Genomic DNA, 22,567 nt, shown 5'->3' on the forward strand with positions numbered 1-22,567 from the left:
GAGTGCTTGGATTCTAGCATGATAGGAGGTGATTTCCCTTGGTCATCAATGAAGGAGTTTGAGGAAAAGTGATGCCAGGAGGTCAGATTTATCTTTAGTTGATGTTACAGTGGTGCAATCAAGAAAAGAGAGAGGTGGAAGTGCAGGAGAGCAGAAGTTGTGTCCAATGGCCTTAGTGAGGGACCAGAAGCCCTGTGCTTCTGGTCCATGTCTGATTTCATAAAAGCCAACATCAAAAACGTTTTTGCTGTTGGCCTTTATGAAATTAGATTTGGATCTGTTGATTACTGATTTGCATATGCTGTGTGCTTTGGTGTAGTCAGAGTATGCAGCTGGAGTTCTTGAAGTGAGCCACTTGCAGTAAGTTAATTTTTTTTTTTTATACTGCTTTGGTACACTTTCAGTTTGACCAGAGCTTGGAAAACAGATGAGAATTATGTCTTGAACTGGAATGAAGATTTTCATGCCAATGAGAATAATTTCTGTAACTTGTTCACAGCAGGTGTTATGGTCAGATGAGTGGAAACAATAGTCAAACTAAGGAAAGGAAGAGTAGAAATTGGTCATCCCAGTTGGCTCATTTGTAGTGTCAGATGATGTGAGGTTGGTAGTCTCTCATTTTATGAGAGAGGACACTTGTATGAGATTGTGGTGAGCAATAGTATATTATCCAGGTGGAGATATCGCAGCAACAAGAGAAGAAAGAGCTCATACAGAAAGATAGATTCATAAAGCTGTATTTACAACAGAACCTTGTAAATACAGCTATGGGATTATATGGTATGCTGCCAGCTCAAGGGAGACCAAAGAATGGCAATTTGTTAAGCAGGCCATGATTCCTTGACTTTGGAAATGTCAAGGGATAGAGCACAAGTTTCTCTGAACCTTTCCATGTGTCCAGTGATGGGTGGTGTAAGTTATGAAGTCAGCTGTGGATTTTATGAGAAGGTGAAAGAGAACTGACAATGCCTTTGACCACACTGTTTAATATGTCTCAGCTCTGGGTTGGTCCCAAGGGGATGGAAAGTGGTAGGTGGTGTAAGCTATGAGGTCAGCTGTGGATTTTGAATGGTGGAAACCATACGGGTGGTCACTGATTTTTCTTTCTTTCCATCCCCTTGGGATGGAAAGAGAGAAAAAAGTTTAACTGCATAAAAAAGGCTCCGAGACAGATATCAAATTACAGACTGATCAGTAAGTTGGGAGTCATGGTAATGGAGAAGTTGGTTAAAAGAAAAATACAAGAATGGGATACTACATGGGGGGACAACATGGTTTTGTGAGCCTTTTATAATACAGTGACAGCTGAGTTGGATAAAAGTAATGGGTTTAAAGTGATACTACTGGACTTTGCAAAAGCTTTTGACAGGATACCACATAGAATTCTAATTAATAAACTGCAGCACATGGGGATGGAGATAAAGTTAGTGAAGTAGATAAGAGGGTGGTTGATGGAGAGATACCAGACAGTAGTTTATTCAGGAGCAGAGCCCAGTAGAAAGCCTGTGACTATGGGTGTGCTGGAGGTCTCTGTTCATGGACCACTACTATTTAATTTGTACATTAATGATATAGGAAAGGATCTGAAAGGAACTATTCAGTTGTTTATTGATGATAAAAAATTGGGTAGAGCAAAAGCCAATAAAGATGTGAAAATTTTAAGGAATGATTTAAACAAATTGGCAAGAAAAACGGATATCAGTTTAGTGTGGCAAAGTGTAAGGTTATGCATTTTGAGGTGAAAACATTACCAGCTTCATATCATACTGATGAAACTGTACTCAAGGAAATTAATGAAGCCAGGGATTTGGTGGCTTCACCAAATCCCTGGCTTCATTAATTTTATACCTTTTTATCGAACCTTGGTAAGACCCATCGACTTCTGCACACAGATCTTGTCACCTGGGTTTCTTGGGAATGAGGAAGGGGAGAGGATTCAGAGGCAAGTGACTAAAATGGTGGCATATCTATGGAAAGCACGTCATGCGGATAAGTTAAAGATTTGTGGATTACAGAAACTGGTTGACAGACAAAAAAGGGGTGAAATGAGTGATATGACTGAGACATACAAATTACTGAAGGGTTTTTTTACAGGATTAATAAAGATGAAAATTTTCAGGTCTGGTGATGACTAGGACTATCCTTGGAAACTGAGCAAGAGTGTGGTTGGCAAAAGTGTTAGGAATAGATTTTTTGCTTGGAGAGTGGTGAATGAGTGGAATAAGTTGATAGTCTTTTATGGGTGCCATGACTGCGAATGAGTTCAAAGCAAAGTATGACAGATATTGTGCAAGAAAATAGTGATGGACAGTGCTTGGCAGAATGTTTAGGGTCTCTCTCAATGACTCTACAAACTCCATGTAGTTGCTCATATAATAATAGTAATTGTTCAACATATTTCTGGAACTTATTACTCTCACATGATGCTTGATGTCAGAAAATCTGAGTTCTTTAAAGGCATTATTGAGTTTTTGGGCCAAAAACAAGAGCCAAAATTTGCAAAGGCTAAGTCTTGTGGAAAACTAAGCTCCATTCTTCAGAGTGACATCTCATTATACCTAAAAAGGAAAGTAATTGACGAATGCTTATTATCAGTTATGGCTTATTTTAGTGAGACCTGGAAATTAACAAAAAGACTGCTCAAAGAAAATTTGAAAGAAACATCCTAGGGATCTCTTAAAAAGATAAAATAAGAAACCCTCGAATTAGAGAGCAAACCAAGATAAATGACATTCTAACTCAGATTAAGACCAAAAAATGGAAGTGGGCAGGTCATGTAATGAGAGGAGAGGATCGACACTGGACCAAGGAGTTTACAAACCGGATACCAACTGGAAGAAGAAACACAGAAAATCCAAGGACAAGATGGGATGATGACCTTAGAAACTTTGATAAGTGGAAGAAGAATGCCAAAGATAGAAAGAAGTGGTGAAAAAAAGGGGGAGGCCTTCGTCCAGCAGTAGACCGATCAAGGCTGAGAAAGAAGTTTTGTAAATACAGAAGATATCCAATTTTGTGATTGATTTTTTTTTAGCCAGAAATTTGTGGGCAGCTATTGCATCATGTGCAGGAGCACTGTTGTAATGGCTGATTCAAACTGTTCAGCCAAAGTTCAGATTTCTTCTTCTTCTTATTATTATTATTATTATTGTTCCGGGGAACTCCAAGGAGTCGACAGACTCATCGAGGGAAGCCCTAACATCATGTCTGGAACAACTATTCAACATTCTCACAGTATCTATCATATCTTGCCTTGAACTCATTCACGGTCGTAGCACCCACAACAGACTCTGGAAGCTTATTCCACTCATTCACCACTCTCCAAGTAAAAAACCTAGCTCTATCACCCTTGTCAACCACGCTCTTTCCCAGCTTCCATGCATGGCCCCTAGTCCTCCCACCACCAGTCATATTTTCAAAAATATCTTCTGGATCAATCTTATAAAAACCCTTCAGTAATTTGAATGTCTCAATCATATCACCCCTCCTTCGCCTATCGTCCAATTTCTGCAATTTCTTATGAGCACATAACCTTGCCAGGACTTCTAAATATGTAAAGTTCACTGTTTGTCCTTGTTTAATGAAGTCAAAGTGTACTATGCCCTTACAATTATAAAAGCAAACATGTATTGTCTTGATCCAAGATTTGACAGTCATGCATTTTTCGGTGTTGTCTTCCATTGCATGCTTTGACATTTTGTTTCAAGGTCATACTGATAGTATCAAGTTTCATCACCAATAATAACTAGCAAAATCATGAAAAGAGATCAGAAAAAACACCAAGCTGCCATTGCTTTAAACTCAAAATTCAGGTAACCATATTTACAGAAATTTTTCTCATTCACAAATCATCTGTCAAAATCTGTACCATTAATCACATGCTTCATCTGTCAGACAAACTAACTGGTGCACTCTTTTCATATTTTCACTTGTTCGAAGATTTGTGGTCACCCAATTCTTTTGTAGTCTCTCACGTCTTCCCACCCATCTCTGAGCCTCAATGTACTATTCAAATACACTTCAACTTTTGCATGACATCAACATCACCATAAACCTTTAACATGTCTGCAGTTTCACATGCTCTTTTGCCTAACCCTTCAGAAAACTTGGGTGCACATTAATGTACTGTTCTTACATTCCATTCACTAATTTTTCTACTGAAAGAAACAAACAACACACACACATAAACTCTACCACAGCTTGTCAACATACATGTATATCTATTTCATAATGGTGCTATGACTTGTTTCAATAGCACAGACATGTCCAAACATGCACAGCCTGAGACCATTGTGGGAATTTAATTGTCACACCTCATACATGTATATCTACCTCATCATCATTTGTTCACCGGACATCCACAGATGCTGTATGGTCACTCTGATGCTCGGTGATGTGCCATATCAATCCTCGCCCTGTGGTCCTATTGAATGCTTTTCTGGAGGCTTCAACTCTATGAAGATCGGTCACTCCACATGCACCATTCATCCATCTCACTGATGGTCTACTTTGTCCTCCTTTACCAGGAATTTTACCTTCTATTACTGTTCTGAGAAGTCCTCCTTCCATTCTTTCAATATGTCCAAAGTACTTTAATTTTCTTCTGTCAATATCCTTAAGGATAATTCACCCACTCATTTGTATGCCTTTCGGTATATGATATCCTCAACTGCCTTCTGTAACACCACATCTCAAAAGCAGCTATACTTTTCTTATCTGACTTCTTTAGGTTCCAAGTCTCACATCCATAAGTTGCTGTTGGAAGCACAAATGAATCCAAAATCCTCAACTTTGTTCCCATGGAGATAGATCCATCCTTCCAGATTTTAGACAAGTCTCTGAATGTTGTTTTAGCCATTCTTAATCTTCTTCTGATGTCTTCTGAACAGCAATTCTTCACATTAATAATGAATCCCAGGTACTCGAACTTGCTGACATCCTCAATTCTTTCTCCATTAAGGTACACTTGTTTCTCAGGAGCTTCCCTGTCTCTGTATTTCCTTTCAGAACCATAATCTTTGTCTTGTTAGGGATGAGCTGAAGTCCTTTGTTATTATTGATCTTGTTAACTTTGTCCAGAATTTGGCATAGTTCTTCCTTGTTATTACAGAGGAGTATGGTATCATCACCATACCTCAGATTACTGATCAATCTACCACCTATCCTAATTCCTGTCTTGAGTTCATCCAATGCTTCATGCATATGTCCTCAGCATAGATACTAAACAAGTGAGGAGAAAGTAAGCATCTTGCCTAACTTCCTTTCAAACATAAAGCGAATCAGTTCATTCAATACCTGTTCTTACTGTGGCTTCTTGCTTCCTGTACAAGTTAGCTATCAACCAGATAGTGAGTTGAGGAAAACCTATTCCTTTCATTATTTCCCATGGTTTCACATGCTGAACACGGTCAAAAGCTTTAGAGTAGTCTCTAAGAAACACATTACCATATGGAGTCTAAATTCTTTATACTTTTGTATGATCTGTCTAAGGCAAAGGATCTGATCTTTGGTACCCTTACCTTTCCTAAAACCTGCTTGTTCCTCAAGCATCTTTGCCTCAACTTTGGCCTCAGTCCTATTTAGAATTCATTTTAATCATTCTAATCCTTCCTATTTAGAATGATCTTCAATAAAATCTTTCTTGCATGAAATATTTTTAGGAAATGAACTGACTTCTTCCAGTCTCTATAATGAACTGACTGACTGAAATGAACTGACTTCTTCCAGTCTCTATAATGAACTGACTGACTGAAATGAACTGACTTCTTCCTGTCTACCATATCTTTGTAATCAATCTATGAAACACTCTTATCCCTCCATCCCCTGTGGTCTTAATTAACTCAGCTGGGATTCCATCTGTGCCTGGGGCCTTACTGCTGTTAAGCTGATTAACTGCTCTTTCAACTTCATGCCTAAGTAGAGGAGGTTCAATTCGAAATTTTTCTGGTGAGAAGGGACCTTCAAATTTTCTTTATCCACTCTATTGTACAGTTCCTCACAGTATTCTTTCCATCTGTTTCTGATTTCCAATTCTTCTGTTAGTAGTGCGCCATTCCTGTCTTCGATGACATTCAATTTGGGCTTAAACTTGTGCTTTAGGTCACAAACTAAATGAAACATCCTTTTATAACTGTGCCTCCTTATCTGGAACTCTATCGCTTCACACTTACATTAAGTCAGAGTTAATGGCTAGATGGCTTTATATCACAATTAGTAATCCTAATACTAAAGAATGTTAATCTTAAAAGGAAAATGTAACCAGGGTGCAAATACCTGTGAAACAGTCAAAGTTCCTTGTTTGCATTGTGCACATCGAACCCTCAACTTGCCTGGACATACTTTCTTGCATGGACCACTGCAGTACACAAAGAAATGAATTCTTCTTGCATCTAAAAAATATTATATTGTTCTAATAACCATGAAACTTTTAAGAATATAAACATATTCAATTTTATTTTAACAGTTCTATAGATAACACAAATGGCAAGAAAATATCAAAATTTTCACTGTCATATACAAAGATAATCAAAAAAAGCCTCAGACTCATTCACCATTCAGTACTCGCCACACTCTCACTCAATGCATTCCTCTGGCCACTCACATTCCATGCAAAGAGCCCGATCTCACTTCCTTATTTATACTTTCCTTATACAGCTTTTAGGAATAGCCTCTTGTTCTACCCATTGAGAGAGGACTTGAAAGTATTGTTAAAGGTAGCGAAAGAAAAGAGTGACAGAGTTAGAATGGTGAGTCTGTTACCGCGGTATGACAGAGAGGAGTTTAGAAGGAGGGCCATAATCGCAAATGATATTATGCGCAGGTTATGCGGACGGTGTGGTGTGGAATTTGTGGACGTGTGGAATGAGTTTGATGGGCGAAAGGACTTATACAAGATGGATGGCCTGCATTTGAATGGACTTGGTGTGCGGAGACTGGAAAAAGTGTTGCTGAATGAAGTGAAAATGGATGTGCAGAACCAGGGAAACTAGAACTACCAAGGAGGGGGGGAAGTGGATATCCAGACATCAGTGAGACAGTTGAGTGTAAAAATGTATATAATGTACCTGAGCCAGCAATAAGGACAAAAAATGGGAATGGGATATTTAGAATAACGCATCAAGATAGGGGTGGGACAAAGGGAACACTGCAATTCATGTATACTAATGCCAGGAGTATTAGGAACAAGAAGGAAGAATTTTTAGCCTTGATTGGCTCTTCCTGGCCACAGGTTGTTGGCATTAGTGAAACATGGCTGACAGAAGATGATATAGTTAGTGGGATAGAATGTGTGGGTTATAGTATGTTTAGGAGGGACAGAGAGAATAAAATTGGGGGAGGGGTGTTATTGATGATAGCTGATGAACTGCAGCCAAGGAGAATTGAAGTATTGCAGGATAGTGAAAGGAGCTCATTTGAGGCTATTTGGTGTGAGATTGATACTGGCAGAATAAAATATACAGTTGGGTGCTGCTATAGACCAGGTGATGGAATAGATGGTGGAGATGGTATGCATAAACAAATTGATGAAATAAGTGGAAGGAGGGTAATTATTATGGGGGATTTCAACTATGGTAACATTGATTGGAAGGAGGAGAGGACACATGTGAGGAAGGAAATGGATTTTATTCAATTATTAAGGGATAACTATCTGAAACAGCATGTAATTGAAAATACTAGGGGTGTAAGAGTGCTTGACCTGGTAATAGTATCTGAGAATTTGACTGTAATGAATATGACCATGTTGCCACCTATTGGTGAGAGTGATCATAAGGTCTTGACCTGGGAGGTGGCTATAGGTGTGAAATTTGTGATTAAGACAGGGTATATGTGGAATTACCGTGCTGGCAAGTATGACAAGCTTAGGAGATTGCTTGGATCAGTGCCATGGCATGTACAACTGCAAGGGCTGGATGTCGATAGAGCATGGGAAGTGATCAAAGAGCATTTACAGGAAGTTATGGCTGATTGTATACCTAAGGTCCGAAAAGTGAAACAAGGAGGGGTTAAATGGATGAATAACACCATTAAGCTTGAGCTGCAAAAAAAGAAACAACTATGGAGGGAATTTAAAGAAAGGGGTGACCTGCAGGCACACGAACGGTATAAAGTACAGGCCAGAAGGGTAACGAGTGTGGTAAAAACAGCAAAAGCCGATTATGAAAGGAAACTAGCTATGCAAGCAAAAGAGAATCCCAAACAGTTCTTTCAATATGCTGCAAGCAAGAAAAAAACTGTACATAGCAAAATGATTTTAAGGAATGCCGATGGTAAAGAGTTCACTGAACCAGTCGATATAGTGGAGTTACTGAGCGCGCACTTTGCAAAAGTATATCATCCAGGTGGTGACGTTGAAAAAATGAAGGAACCATTAGTTTATATGGGAATTGTGATGAATGAAGTGGAGGTGAATAGTCTATTACAGAACCTTAATGTGAATACATCTGTGGGATTGGATGGTATACCGGCACGGGTCTTGCATGAAGCGGCTAATGAATTATCAGTGCCCTTGACCATGTTGTTTAATCTGAGTCTCAGGTCTGGCAAAGTCCCGAAGGCATGGAAAGAGGGGAAAATAGTTTCACTGCATAAAGGAGGATCCAAGACTACGGTTGCAAATTACCGACCGATCAGCATATCAGGAGTCGTTGTCAAGGTCTTGGAGAAAGTAGTCAAGGGAAAAATACAGGAATGGATTGATGAAAATGAGATACTGTACAGAGGACAGCATGGCTTTGTGAAGGGTAGATCATGCCTCAGTAACTTGCTCAAGTTTTATAACAAGGTGACAGCTGAACTGGATAAGGGAAATGGGTTTACAGTCCAGCAGTATGGGTGGTTGATGGAGAGATATCAAAGAGTAGTTTATTCAGGAGTAGAGTCCAAAAAACGGCCTGTGACTAGTGGTGTGCCACAGGGTTCTGTTCTTGGACCACTGCTGTTTAATCTGTTCATTAACGATATAGGGAAGGGTCTAAGTGGGACAGTTCATTTGTTCACTGATGATGCAAAGTTGGGTAGGGCGATAGTGAATGCAGAAGATGTCAAAGTCTTGCAAGATGACTTAGATAGATTGGAGTTCTGGACTAAGGAGAATGGATGTCAATTTAATGTGACAAAATGTAAGGTTATGTATTTCGGAGTGAAAAGATTAGCAGCAGTATACCACATTGGTGGAACTGTACTCCAAGAGATTGATGAGGCCAGGGACTTGGGAGTGTTGGTGGATAGGGAGATGAAGTTTAGGGGGCACACTGCAAAAGTAGCTAAATCAGCTCATCAAGTCACTTGGTTGTTGAAAAATACCTTGACGAGCAGAGAAAAACAAGTTATTGTACCTCTGTACCGAGCCCTGATAAGACCTCATCTCGACTACTGTGCCCAGATTTGGTCACCTCGGTTCCTTCTTGATGGGGAGGAGGTTGAGAGGATCCAGAGGCGAGTGACTAAGATGATAGCAGGTCTATGGAATGAACCATATGAGAACAGGTTGAAGATTTGTGGGTTGCAGAAACTAGTTGATAGGCAGAAAAGGGGAGACATGATTGAGACATTCAAATTGCTAAAAGGATTCTATAGGATTAATTCAGATGATATTTTTGAGATCAGGACTGGTGGTGGGAGAACTAGGGGACACCCATGGAAGCTGGGCAAGAGCGTGGTTAGCAGGGGTGTTAGAGCTGGGTTCTTTACTTTTAGAGTGGTAAATGAGTGGAATAAGCTGCCAGAGTCTGTTGTGGGTGCTATGACAGTGAGCGAGTTCAAGGCAAGGTATGATAGATACTGTGAGAATGTTGAACAGCTGCGTGAACATGATGTTTAGGGCCTCCCTCGATGAGTGTAAGGACTCCTGGAGTAGCCCGTGGTAATAATAATAATAATAATAATAAAAAAATCTATGTTAATTCTGGTAACAATCCCTTCTTATATGTCAAACACATTCACCCCCACCCTCTTTATTCATAAGGCTTTGTACAAATGAAATTCTTAACTGTGTGCAGATCTGGTTGCCTGATCAAAACCAGTAAGCCGTATGTGGCCTGACTAAGGTCTTTTACAAGTTAACATCCTCCTTATCATTACAATAATCCATTGTGACATCCTCACACTTTAGTCCTGTGACCCCTAAAATTCAAGTCCCTGTGAACTATTACTCCCAGATCTCTTTTTTATTCACTTCAAATTTCCCTAATGACTGCATAGAATGCAGTGTATGCATTCTATCCTTTCCTACCAAGTTTTATCGCATTACAGGTATCCCTTGCTTAATGCAGGATTTGATTAATGCAGCAAAATTAATTGTGGCAATCCCTTGATATATGCGGCAAGAGTTTTGTTTAACGCGCCTTTAATCCTGCGGAGCTCGCAGCTGATCTGATAGATACATGCAAAATGTTTAATAAAAATATTCTTACACAATTCAGTGTATAGCTTGGAGATCATGAGTAGCTGTGCATTCATATGTTACGAGTGATACTCCGCACTGTTTTTTGCTATAAGTTTGGTTTAACACATATTATGTAAAGGTTCGTAATATTTGAAGTAAATTGTATCTGAGAGATACCGTAAGCTCTAATGTCAGTATAGTATGGCTTAGTTGTTGTTGTTTTTTAATTCTTTGTTCAATAATTTCTACATTGTAACTGAAAATAAATAAACCATCATGTATTACTGAAATAGAGAGCCAAAGGCTTATTTATCATACATATCCTCCAGGAGATGTGCTTTACATTATGGAAAATACTAAGGAAAGTGATCTGGAGCTTACTCCACCTTTACTACGAGTTGCCCATAAGGTTGCTTATGCTTGCATCCGCCAAAACTTTTAGTTTCGATATATTCGGCACGAAACACCTTATAGTTTCTATATTCAGCTACGAAATAATGTTGGATTCAATATCCACTTAATTTGTACCATCATGTATTATATTTGCATCGTAGAATTTATACTGATAAGAAAAAAACTAAAACTGTTCAAACGACTCTTGATAACTTCTTTTGATAAAAAAAATTGCAGTAAATAATGTAGGTACAAGTATTTATTAAACATTTAGTTTGCATTCATTTTTTATCATTCCTAAAACAGTACCATATAAAACGAGTTATTAATACAGTAATCGATCATGGATGAATTGTGATTTTTACAATTGATTATTAGATTTGATTAACGCGGCAACATCGAGAGATTAATTAACTGCGTTAATCGAGGGATACCTGTACTTTTTTTGTGACGGTGAACTGGAAGCTCCACTCCCTTGCCCAATAATACAGTCTATTCGGATCCTCCACCTGTAAGGCCCCAACATCTGCCTCTACTCTTCATAATTCTCCACAACTTTGAATCTAAAAACTGCATGATCTCCATGTAGGCCTGTTGCAATATCATCAATATAAGTTAAACAATAATGGTTCCAAAACAGACTCTTGAGACACACCACTAGTGATCTTCCCTTTCGTGATATCACTCCCCAATATACAACTTGTTCACACCTCTCTTACAGCCAATCACCTATCCAACTCCACGATCCATTATTTAACCCCATCTCTTCCAATTTAGTTACCCACTTGCCATGTGGAAATCCATCAAAAGACTTTGAAAAATCCAACTACATCACTGTGCTTGGATTTTTCACCTCCCTTGTCTACTGAATTTTCCACTTATGGTACAATAGTAGACAACTAAAACTAACAAGGCAATGCTGACCATCAGAGAATTCTGCTATTATCAACCCAATTCTGGATCCTATCCTCTCCAACACCTTAACCATAACTCCACACATAAACTGGGCTACAATTCACAGTCTCAACCTTATCACTTGTTTTGTGAAATGAAACAATTTTACCAGTGCAAGAAAGACAAGGGTCTTTCTTGGTACACTCATTTTAGAAAGGATAGACAGGATAAGAGAGGAGGGGGAGGAGCATGCTGCAAATGATATTGGATGACTTGAATCCAGTTAATATTACAACTATGATTGTAATACTAGTAACAATTTTTCATGTAGAAGTGAGTTTGAAGCCATCTGATGTGAGGTGGAACCTAACAAGATCAAATACATAGTGGGGTGCCATCACAGAGCTGGTGGATCAGTTGCAAGTGATGAAGAAATGCATCACAAAATAAAGACGTTGGGCACGAAAACAGTAATAATAAGGGTGGACTTAAATAATCCGAATATTGATTGGATAGGTATAAAATCTCGTGAGAAGAATGAAACTGAACTTATTGAGTTGCGAGACAACTTCCTTAAGCAGCATATGACAAAAGGAACTCAAGGTCAAAGAGTGTTAGATTTGATTATAGTGTCAGAGGGTGATTCAGTTAAGGACATAACTATTCTGTCTATAGTTGGTGACAGCAATCTATAAACCAGAATATCAGACAATCCTCATCATTCTACCAACGTTCTTGACCCTTATCTTAACCAATTCTCCCTCAAATATACTGTGTATGTCTGCTCTCCCCTTGGCTACTCTGACCACACTATTATTCAAGTCATTGTCTCCACAGTTCATACTCCTCACAGCCAATCTCATCCTTGTATCTATGGCACTGTAACTTTGCCAACTGGGATGATATCTGGAATTTTTATGCAAATTTTCCATGGTCAGATTACTGATTTTGCTCTCATGATCTAAACAACTGCACTGAACTAGTAACCAAAATAATCCTCACTAGAACGAGAGCCTTCATTCCCCACTCTCATGCAAGCTCCTGACTTGTATCCAAGTCCTAGTTCTCAACAAAATGTGCCTCTACAGTCCATGACAAAAATGCAGCTTATGTTCAGTGCTTAAATTAAAAACTCCAGTTTCTCATTCAGCTTACACAACAGCTAGAAGAATCTGTAAAAAGTAATCAACAATTCCAAAGCAGACTTCGTAAGAATGAAATGCAATAAATTTGCCTCCTGCCCAACTGGCAATTAAGCCTTCCGATCTCTTGCTGTTGGGCATAATTTCTGCCCTTCCATGCTGCCATCTCTCTTGCATCCTAATGCCACCATGATAAACTCACCCAAGGAAAATGCAGACCTCCTAGCATCAGTTTTTTTAATCAACCTTCTGTCTGGACAACTAAAGCAAATTAGTCTCCTGTACTACCACAAACTGTCCATTGCATGCCTCTATGAACTTTCACAAAAAGGCCAACAGGAAAGCCCTCATTAATCTTGTTACTAATAAGGCTCCTGGCTCAGATGGTATTCTTCCATGTTGTGCTCCAGAATTGACATCTATCCTGTATCACCAATATAAACAATCGGATTCTACTAGCATCTACCCTACAGCACGAAAGCAAGCCTATATTTTGCTTGTACCCAAAAAAGGGAGACAAAAGTCAGCTATCTAATTATTGACCTATTGCTTCCATCTCAGTACTTTCAAAAGTGATGGAGAAGGTTATCAACAACCAGATTCTTCATTAGCTGGTTAGTTAATCTCAACAGTTAATTAGCGATCACCAATATGGATTCCGCACCCACCTTTGGACACAGGCAATGAAAAGATTTGAAGAAACTCATGTGTTGCTCTTGATATTTCAAGGGCATCTGATCATGTCTGGCACTGAGGCCTCCTGAACAAGAAGCTGCCACTTATGGCCTCCCTCCTGCGCTCTGTGATTAGATTTCCAGCTTCCTCACTGGTCGTTTATTGTGTTTCCTGGCAGATGGCTTTTTGTCATCAGATTTCTCCATCAATACTTGAGTACCCCAGGGTTCTGTGCTCTCACTCACACTCTTCCTACTTTACATTAATGATTCCTTTTTCTGTGACTTCAAATCCTCTTCACAGCTTTGCTGATGACAGTACCTTCATTCCTCTTTCTCATTTGATAAACTATGTAGTGCTCTAATGTTAGGTGCCTCAAGATCTTCCATAACCAGTGACTTAAACAATGACCTCCTCAACATCCTCAAATGGAGTGAAGACAACTTAATAAATTTCAATGCCAAACAAACTCAAGCCTGCCTTATTACCTGCGAGAAAATCCTACCTCACCCCCCCTCTCACTTTTGATAATGTCCCAGTTTCCTTTCGAGATCAGCTTTCTCTTCTTGGGTTGACAGTCACATCCAGCTTATCCTGACATAAACATATTATTTACATAGCCTCTAAAAAGCTTGGTGTTCTTTTTCATTCTAAACATTACTTCTCTTCTTTTCAACTCCTACCACTTTATAAGTCTCAGATTCAACCGTCCTATGAGTACTGTTCCTACATTTACGGTGAAACAGCCAAGATCTCCCTGGGAATTCTTGATGATATTGAGAAGAAGGCAATTCACTTAATAGATGATTCTTCCCTCACTCCATTCAGTCACTTTATTATAGGTGCTCTGTTTCAGAGCTGTTCCTTTTCTATATGACTTTCATGAGCATTGCTCCTTTGAATTAGCTGATGATCTGATTTGATACCTCCACCTCCTTCTAACCACGTAAGAACTAGAACAGCCACTGGCCAACACCTTTAACCATCTTACCGGCTATTATGGATCAAATACACATCCTCATACGCTTCGTATCCATCATATATTTCAATGTAATATGAATGGCATTACAATTTTAATATGCACTTTGCATCCATAGTAACTTGGACGTATATATACGTCCTGGCCAGTAGCATGGTTAAGCTCTCAAGCTCCGAACACACCGAAATAACTTCTCATCAGCTTCCTTCATTCCATCCACCTGTAATTCTTTGGAACAGTCTCCTCCCATACTGGTTTTCTCACTCTTTAAGAAAGAAATCAACAGCCTATATTTTTTTCTCTTTAGTCACTTGCCCTCACATGGCACTGTAGTGTTATAGGTCTGTTGACCTTTCATGTGTAGGTTCATCATAATATATATATAACATATTTCATATATATGTTAATATATATATAGTATATTTCTCTGTACTAAATTTGGTTTAAATATATCATTATTAACAGAAAGTGTTTTCATCTGGTTATGAATTAAACTTGCCAAGAAATTGTACTCTTGTTTAATCCTTTACATCAATGTGAAGTCATGGTTGGCTTTCACAACTTCCTTACCAATTTGATGTCACAATCATTTCACTCCTATCAAGGCTCTGCAAATGGCCTTTCCTCAATCTGTTCATACTCAACATTCTACAGACTTGACATCATCTTAGTTGCTTTCCTCTCAACCCCTTCTAATATATCTACATCCCTTGAAAACCAAAAGACAATCCGCATACAGTAACACACATGCAAGCCATATCCTCTTCTACATACCAAACTAAAATCAACACATAATTGTATTGAAATTGTGGAGGACTATATTTACCTTAGTCAACTAGTTAATTTTAAGGAAAAACAAGATAAAGAAATAAGTAGAAGACAAGGAAACAGAGCATTTTGGTTACATAAAGATTACTTGTTAGGAGATTTATTATTATTATCTGAAACCTCCAGGGAATCAAGGACACATTGAGGGAGGCTGTAAATTACCCAACCCAGCTATCATACCTTCCCTTAATTCATTTACACTAGATGCACTCACTACCCCTAAGAAAACTAATCCACTCACTCACTGCTCTCTTTGGGAGAAAAACTTAGCTCTACTCCTTTCTTGACTGAGAACAACCTCAACTTCCATGGATGTCCCAGTGTTCTCTTCCCACCTTCCATATAACGAAAAATTTCATTATTTGAAATGCGATAACACCCATTCAAAAGTTTATAGACCTTTATGATATCATCCCTGTTTCTGCTATTAACCAGAGTCTGCAATCCACATACTTGCAATCTGTCCTCCTAATCTAAATCCCATAATCCAGATATAATCTTTGTAACTCTTCTTTGCACCCTTTCCACAGTTTTTTTTATCCCCTTCAAACTCGAGAGACCAAATCTGCACACAGTAATCCAGGTGTGGTCTTATCAAAGCCTTATAAAGAGGCAAAATTACTTCCTTTTTCTTGCATGTCAAGGTTCGCTTCAACATAGCAATTATCCTCTGAGTTGTAATTTGCAACTTTTGCTATGTGACCTTTGAACTTTAAATTCTTATCCACCAATACATCAAGATCCCTTGCCTCTTCAGTTTCTTGTAGCATAACCCTGCTAATATAATATACCACTGGAACTCTAATCAATCACGCCAAAGTGCATAACTTTACACTTACTAACATTAAACTGACAGCCATTTTCGTTTACCCAGATTTCCAATCTATTCAAATCATTTTGTAATAGCTGAATATCAGTAGCATCCCTGATTGCCCTGCCTATCTTCACGCCATCAGAAAACAATTACAAATCTGATGATAGACCCTGCTTGATGTCATTAATGTATAGATTGAACCAAGTGGCCCAAGGACTGAATCCTGAGGTACACCACTGGTTATTTTTTTTATATTTTTATTAATCCTTGTACTGGTTATGGGCAGTACTACCCTTACATCATGTCCAGACATCTCGTCCAGACTTGATATATAGGCCTAAGCCTTTACAAGTGTTTTACCCTATGCCTATTCTAGTTATCACTGTAGCCATTCGCTGGTGGCAACGCCATGCCACCAGTGTGCCCTGTAGGGCCCTCAAGGAAAGAACTTTTATAGCCTTCTGTGTAAGTCCATATAACTATCTGCATTCCATACGCCATGTAAAGATATGGTGGCGCTGGTAAACCTCAGGTTTGCCCCATCAAATTAAATATTAATATCATTAAATCTGGCAGATTCACACCCACTGTACACCACTTTTTGATATGTCTGTCAGTCATTCCCTGATCCAAGTCGACAGATTATATTCCAATCCCATATTCTTCAGTTTACGCAACAGCTTATCGTGTGGTATCCTATCAAATGCGTTGAAAAATCCAACATTATCATAGTGTATCCATTCCCTTTATCCAACTCTGCCATAACATTGTTATAAAAAATGAGCAAATTGCTAAAACACGAACTTCGTTTAGTAAACCCATGCTGTTCCCTGCAGAGTATAGAATGCTGTCTACCCATTTCTGTAGGCGAGTTCTCACCAACTTCTCTAAAATCTTCACTACCACACCAGAAATACTAATAGGTCGGTAGTTAGACACATCAGTTTTTGCACCACCCTTGTGCAATGGAACTATCATACATTCCTGTGGTGTCATTCTTGAGCTGAGACTCAAGTTATACAAATGTGTGAAAGGCTTAGCCAATTCAGCTGAACATTCCTTTAGCAAATGGGCTGATATTCCATCTGTCCCTATTAACAAATTCTTATCCAGGTTCTTATGCAAGAGCTCTTCAACCTCATATTCATGAACCTCTAACTCTTCATCCAACATAGCAGTAGCACTGTGCACCATGCTACATACACCTGGTTGATATATCTTAGCAAAGTGAGCATTCATTAACTGAACATAATGTTGGAGGTTTAATGGATTTTTTACAACACTCAGAAAGGATTAAAAAGAATTTAATACTTCCTATATTTCGTCCTAGTCACTAGGACATCTACGGGGATTACAAAAATAACTAATGTAACATAACACAAATATCATACAATACTAAGCCCAACCACGTGGGTGACACTAAAGTCCTATCTAGGTGGAGCGCCCTCTAAGGGCAATTGTAAGTGGCCTGGAATATAAAGTAGGATCTCTGGTGATGAGTGTTTCCCAAATTTTCGGAAGCTTAATGCAACCGTATTTATTAAGATTTGGTTGATTTCTAAGAGCTGCTGCTGCTTCTAAGAATAGTCTCTCTTTCTTGAATTTGCTGTGATGGAGCATGGTGGTTTTCTTCCATGATACTCTGTGGGTGGTGTCCAAGACATGGTCAGCCAAGCCTGAATGACCATAGTTGTGTTTACAGATGTAAGACTTGTGTTCCTCTAAGTGGATGGATGCTGATCTGCCTGTCTGTCCGAAGTACTCCAGCTTACAGGAACAGGGCACTTTGTAAACTCCAGGCACAGAGAGAGGAGGGAGCTGATCTTTTGTAGAACGGATAAGGGTAGCAAGTTTGCGGTGGAGTTTATATGCTGTGTGTAGGTTGTACTTTTTTAGAATCTTGGCTATTTTTTCGAATGTGCCACGGATGTAGGGTATGGTGATGGCATTTTTAAATTCTTGTTGACGAGAAGGACCGGGAATGGGAGAGGAACTAATTATTTTTTTGATACTGTGATCGCTGTAGCCATTGGAGAGGAAAGTGTTGTGTATGTAGTTAAGCTCAGTAGTGAGGGCGGTTCCACTGGAACAAAGATTGTGGGCTCTCTTGGTAAGAGTTTTAATAATGCCATATTGTTGAGAGAGGTGGTGGTGTGAGAGTTTGTGAATGTATCTGCATGTGTGTGTGTGTGGGTTTTCTGTATACAGTGAAGACAAGTGTATCATTAGGCAGGCGTGTGACTAAGGTGTCTAGGAAGGGTAAACAATTGTTCTTTTCCTTTTCCATAGTAAACTGGATTCTTGGATGTAGGCTATTGAGATGACTGAGGAAGGAGTCTAATGTGTCTGGGCCATGAGGCCAAATAGAGAACACATCATCTACATATCTTAGCCAGATAGAAGGTTTGAGTGGGGCTGAGTCTATGGCTTGTTTTTCAAAATCTTCCATATAGAAATTGGCAAGGGGGGGGGAGGGGGGAACCCATGGCAGTTCCCTCTATCTGCTTGTAGATTTTGTTCTTCCAAGAAAAATACCCAGAGTTAATGGCAAAGGAAAAGAGATCTAAGATGTCAGAAGGGAAAACTTTTTGTGAGATAAGGTGTCAGTTAAGGGAATATTAGTAAACAAAGAGGAGATATCAAAGCTTACCATATGTCTGCTTTATTCAAGGTTAAATTTTCTATGAAGGCTTTAAAGTGGGTCGAGTTTTTTTATATAGGAAGTGGACCTTCCAGTGAGGGGGGTCAGAGAGTTGGCCAGCTGTTTAGACAGTCTGTAGCAAGGTGCATTGGTGGCATCTACTATAGGTCTGAGTGGGGAATTGGGTTTGTGGATTTTTGGTAAGCCGTAAATTCGGGGGGGGACAGGAGCGGAAAGGTTTAAGTTTTTTCGTGATGTCGGGGGGCCAGGAAGATACTTTTTTAAGTAAGATTTTTAATTTTTTAACTTGTGTTTTTGTGGGGTCATGTTCTAGTGGGATGTAGGTAGCGCGATCGCGGAGAATAATATTCATTTTGTGATTGTATTCACTGGTATTAAGAACGACTGCGGCATTACCCTTATCCGCTCTGGTGATGACGATACTTTTTTCTTTCCGTAATTTCAGGAGAGCTGTGCGTTGGGCATACGATAAATTACTTTTTTTGGAGGTGAAGAATGAGCAAGGATGTTGGCTATGTCAAGTCTGATTTTGTTGGCTATCTCCGACGGTAAGCGACCGATCCCAAGTTCGTTGTTAACCATTACATCAAGCACTGGCACTTCCTTCGGAGCCACAGCAAAATTACGGCCAAGGCTAAGTGCGCTGATGGCATCGTCATTGAGCCTTTTGGAAGAGAGGTTTACTACTGTCTGGAGCGGTTGAATTTGTGGTTGTGGTTTGTTTTTAATCAGGTTGTTATATTTCTTGACGTGTTTATTTTTTATTTTTTGAAATTCTTTTTGTGCGGAGGTTTCCGAAATGCCGGAGAGAATCGACCAAAGTTCAGGATTAAGAATGTTGGAGAGCTCTGAATGTAAGGAGCCAATGGCGGCGTTCATCACTGAGAGGGTGGTATGAGTAGAAGCGATTTGCTCGCGTAGTAATGCCAGGCTGGCATGGTTATATATCCGGAGTGCTTTTTTGGAATGGAAATTGGTCTTTAGTTTAACGAAGTTCGGTATCACTCTTGTATCCCGACATCTTTTTAAAAAGGCCAGCCTATTTAGTTGCCTAGATAGTCGTAGTTTTGACTTACCGTATTGCTTGGATTTGCGTGCTAAATCTTCTCCATGAATGATTAGAATTCGTGTATTCGTGTAAGATTTTGAAAAACGAGCCATAGACTCAGCCCCACTCAAACCTTCTATCTGGCTAAGATATGTAGATGATGTGTTCTCTATTTGGCCTCATGGCCCAGACACATTAGACTCCTTCCTCAGTCATCTCAATAGCCTACATCCAAGAATCCAGTTTACTATGGAAAAGGAAAAGAACAATTGTTTACCCTTCCTAGACACCTTAGTCACACGCCTGCCTAATGATACACTTGTCTTCACTGTATACAGAAAACCTACACACATGCAGATACATTCACAAACTCTCACACCACCATCCCTCTCAACAATATGGCATTATTAAAACTCTTACCAAGAGAGCCCACAATCTTTGTTCCAGTGGAACCGCCCTCACTACTGAGCTTAACTACATACACAACACTTTCCTCTCCAATGGCTACAGCGATCACAGTATCAAAAAAATAATTAGTTCCTCTCCCATTCCTGGTCCTTCTCGTCAACAAGAATTTAAAAATGCCATCACCATACCCTACATCCGTGGCACATCCGAAAAAATAGCCAAGATTCTAAAAAAGTACAACCTACACACAGCATATAAACTCCACCGCAAACTTGCTACCCTTATCCGTTCTACAAAAGATCAGCTCCCTCCTCTCTCTCTGCCTGGAGTTTACAAAGTGCCCTGTTCCTGTAAGCTGGCGTACTTCGGACAGACAGGCAGATCAGCATCCATCCACTTAGAGGAACACAAGTCTTACATCTGTAAACACAACTATGGTCATTCAGGCTTGGCTGACCATGTCTTGGACACCACCCACAGAGTATCATGGAAGAAAACCACCATGCTCCATCACAGCAAATTCAAGAAAGAGAGACTATTCTTAGAAGCAGTAGCAGCTCTTAGAAATCAACCAAATCTTAATAAATGCGGTTGCATTAAGCTTCCGAAAATTTGGGAAACACTCATCACCAGAGATCTTACTTTATATTCCAGGCCACTTACAATTGCCCTTAGAGGGCGCTCCACCTAGATAGGACTTTAGTGTCACCCACGTGGTTGGGCTTAGTATTGTATGATATTTGTGTTATGTTACATTAGTTATTTTTGTAATCCCCGTAGATGTCCTAGTGACTAGGACGAAATATAGGAAGTATTAAATTCTTTTTAATCCTTTCTGAGTGTTGTAAAAAATCTGTTAAACCTCCAACATTATGTCTTCACAGCACTTAAGCCTCTATACACAAACATTAACTGAACAATCTCCTTAGCTTCTGACTCATGTACCAATCTGCATTGAATAAAGTTATTCTTCCACATTCATTCTTTCTTTTCCTTGCGGCATAATGATAAAATTCTTTTCAACTGCTTTTATCTTGCATGGCCAATTTCTTTTCACACTCCATTTCAGCTTTTCTCACAATACTCATTACTTTTCTGGCTTGACCTTTATATATTTCATAACTGCTCTCACTCTTATTCTCACGATATTCTTTCCACATTATCTTCTTCTTGTGGATCTCTTGCTTAATAAGGCTGCACATCCATTTCACTCCTAACCTATTTAATCTTCAAACACTAGGGATACATTAAGATACCGCTTCATTTAAGCACTTTTTCAAAGATTCCCATGCATTGCTGACATTTTTTCTATTCAGTAACTGATACCATGGGACCAAAGATGGTATTCTTCTAAGTCGATCATAATTTCCAGCTTTGTAGTTCAGCATATAGCCTGTTTTAATTGAAGCTCCAATACAAGTAGATACTTCCCAAGAAAGAATAGCATGATCACTGTCATCAGTTGGTGGTAAAATAGCTATATTTTTGACAAAGATCTCTTTTGATGCTATGAGCAAATCCAACACTCTTTGACCTCGAGTTCCTTCTTTCACATGCTGCTTGAGAAAGTTGTCTCGCAACAATTCAATAAATGCCTCTGCTTTCTTATCATGAGATTTCTCTTCTACCCAGTCAATGTTTGTAAAATTGAAGTCACCCATAATGATCATTCGTTTGGTATCCATAAAGTTAAATTGGGGATGCATTTTTTGTTCCCCTGCAACTGAGCCAGGTCTGTAACAAGACCCACTATATATTTCATTCTGTTAACCTCCACTTCACACCAGATAGACTCAAACTCATGGCTACATGGGACCTTGTTACCATCATTGTTTTCTTGTATTTCTACCCTAACTGGACTTAAGTCATCTGATATTATTAGTAGCACTTCTCTCCTATCTCTTCTGTCATTCCTCAAAATAGCATATCTGTTATACTCGATCCCACTTACCATATCTGATTCTGATAGCCAAGTTTCACTAATGCCAACAATCTTAGGCCACATCATATTCAATAAAGCAACAAACTCAACCCCTATGTTTCTAATTTAGTTATATGCTTAAAAATAAAGCTCTTTAATATATGCATTATTATATATATGCATCATATATATATGTGCACAATTCTAATTGGCTCCCTTTTTCGAATTTCACTAACCAAGCTGGAAGAGAGCAGAGATTATTGTCACCCATGTCTCACTACCTATGGAAGTGAGACATGGGTGACAACTAAAATACAGGAAAACAGGTTGCATTTGGCTGAAAGAGACTTGGAGAAAAGAATGCTTCAAATAACAAAAAGGGATAGAATAAGAAATACTAGAATCAGGGAGGTGACTGG

General features: G+C 39.1%; 1 protein-coding gene across 1 annotated transcript in view; it reads right to left on the reverse strand.

Moving 5' to 3' along the window:
• Positions 1–22,567, reverse strand: part of park (E3 ubiquitin-protein ligase parkin) — a 137,065-nt gene that overhangs the window by 95,150 nt on the left and 19,348 nt on the right. The window contains exon 3 of the mRNA XM_090409081.1: positions 6,274–6,389. Coding sequence (XP_090265207.1) covers positions 6,274–6,389 — 116 coding nt within the window. The remainder of the gene's footprint in view (positions 1–6,273; positions 6,390–22,567) is intronic.

This window comes from Typopeltis vanoorti, chromosome 19, assembly GCF_054136105.1.
Source record: "Typopeltis vanoorti isolate ZY-2024b chromosome 19, IOZ_Tvanoo_1.0, whole genome shotgun sequence".
Lineage (NCBI taxonomy): Eukaryota > Metazoa > Arthropoda > Arachnida > Uropygi > Thelyphonidae > Typopeltis > Typopeltis vanoorti.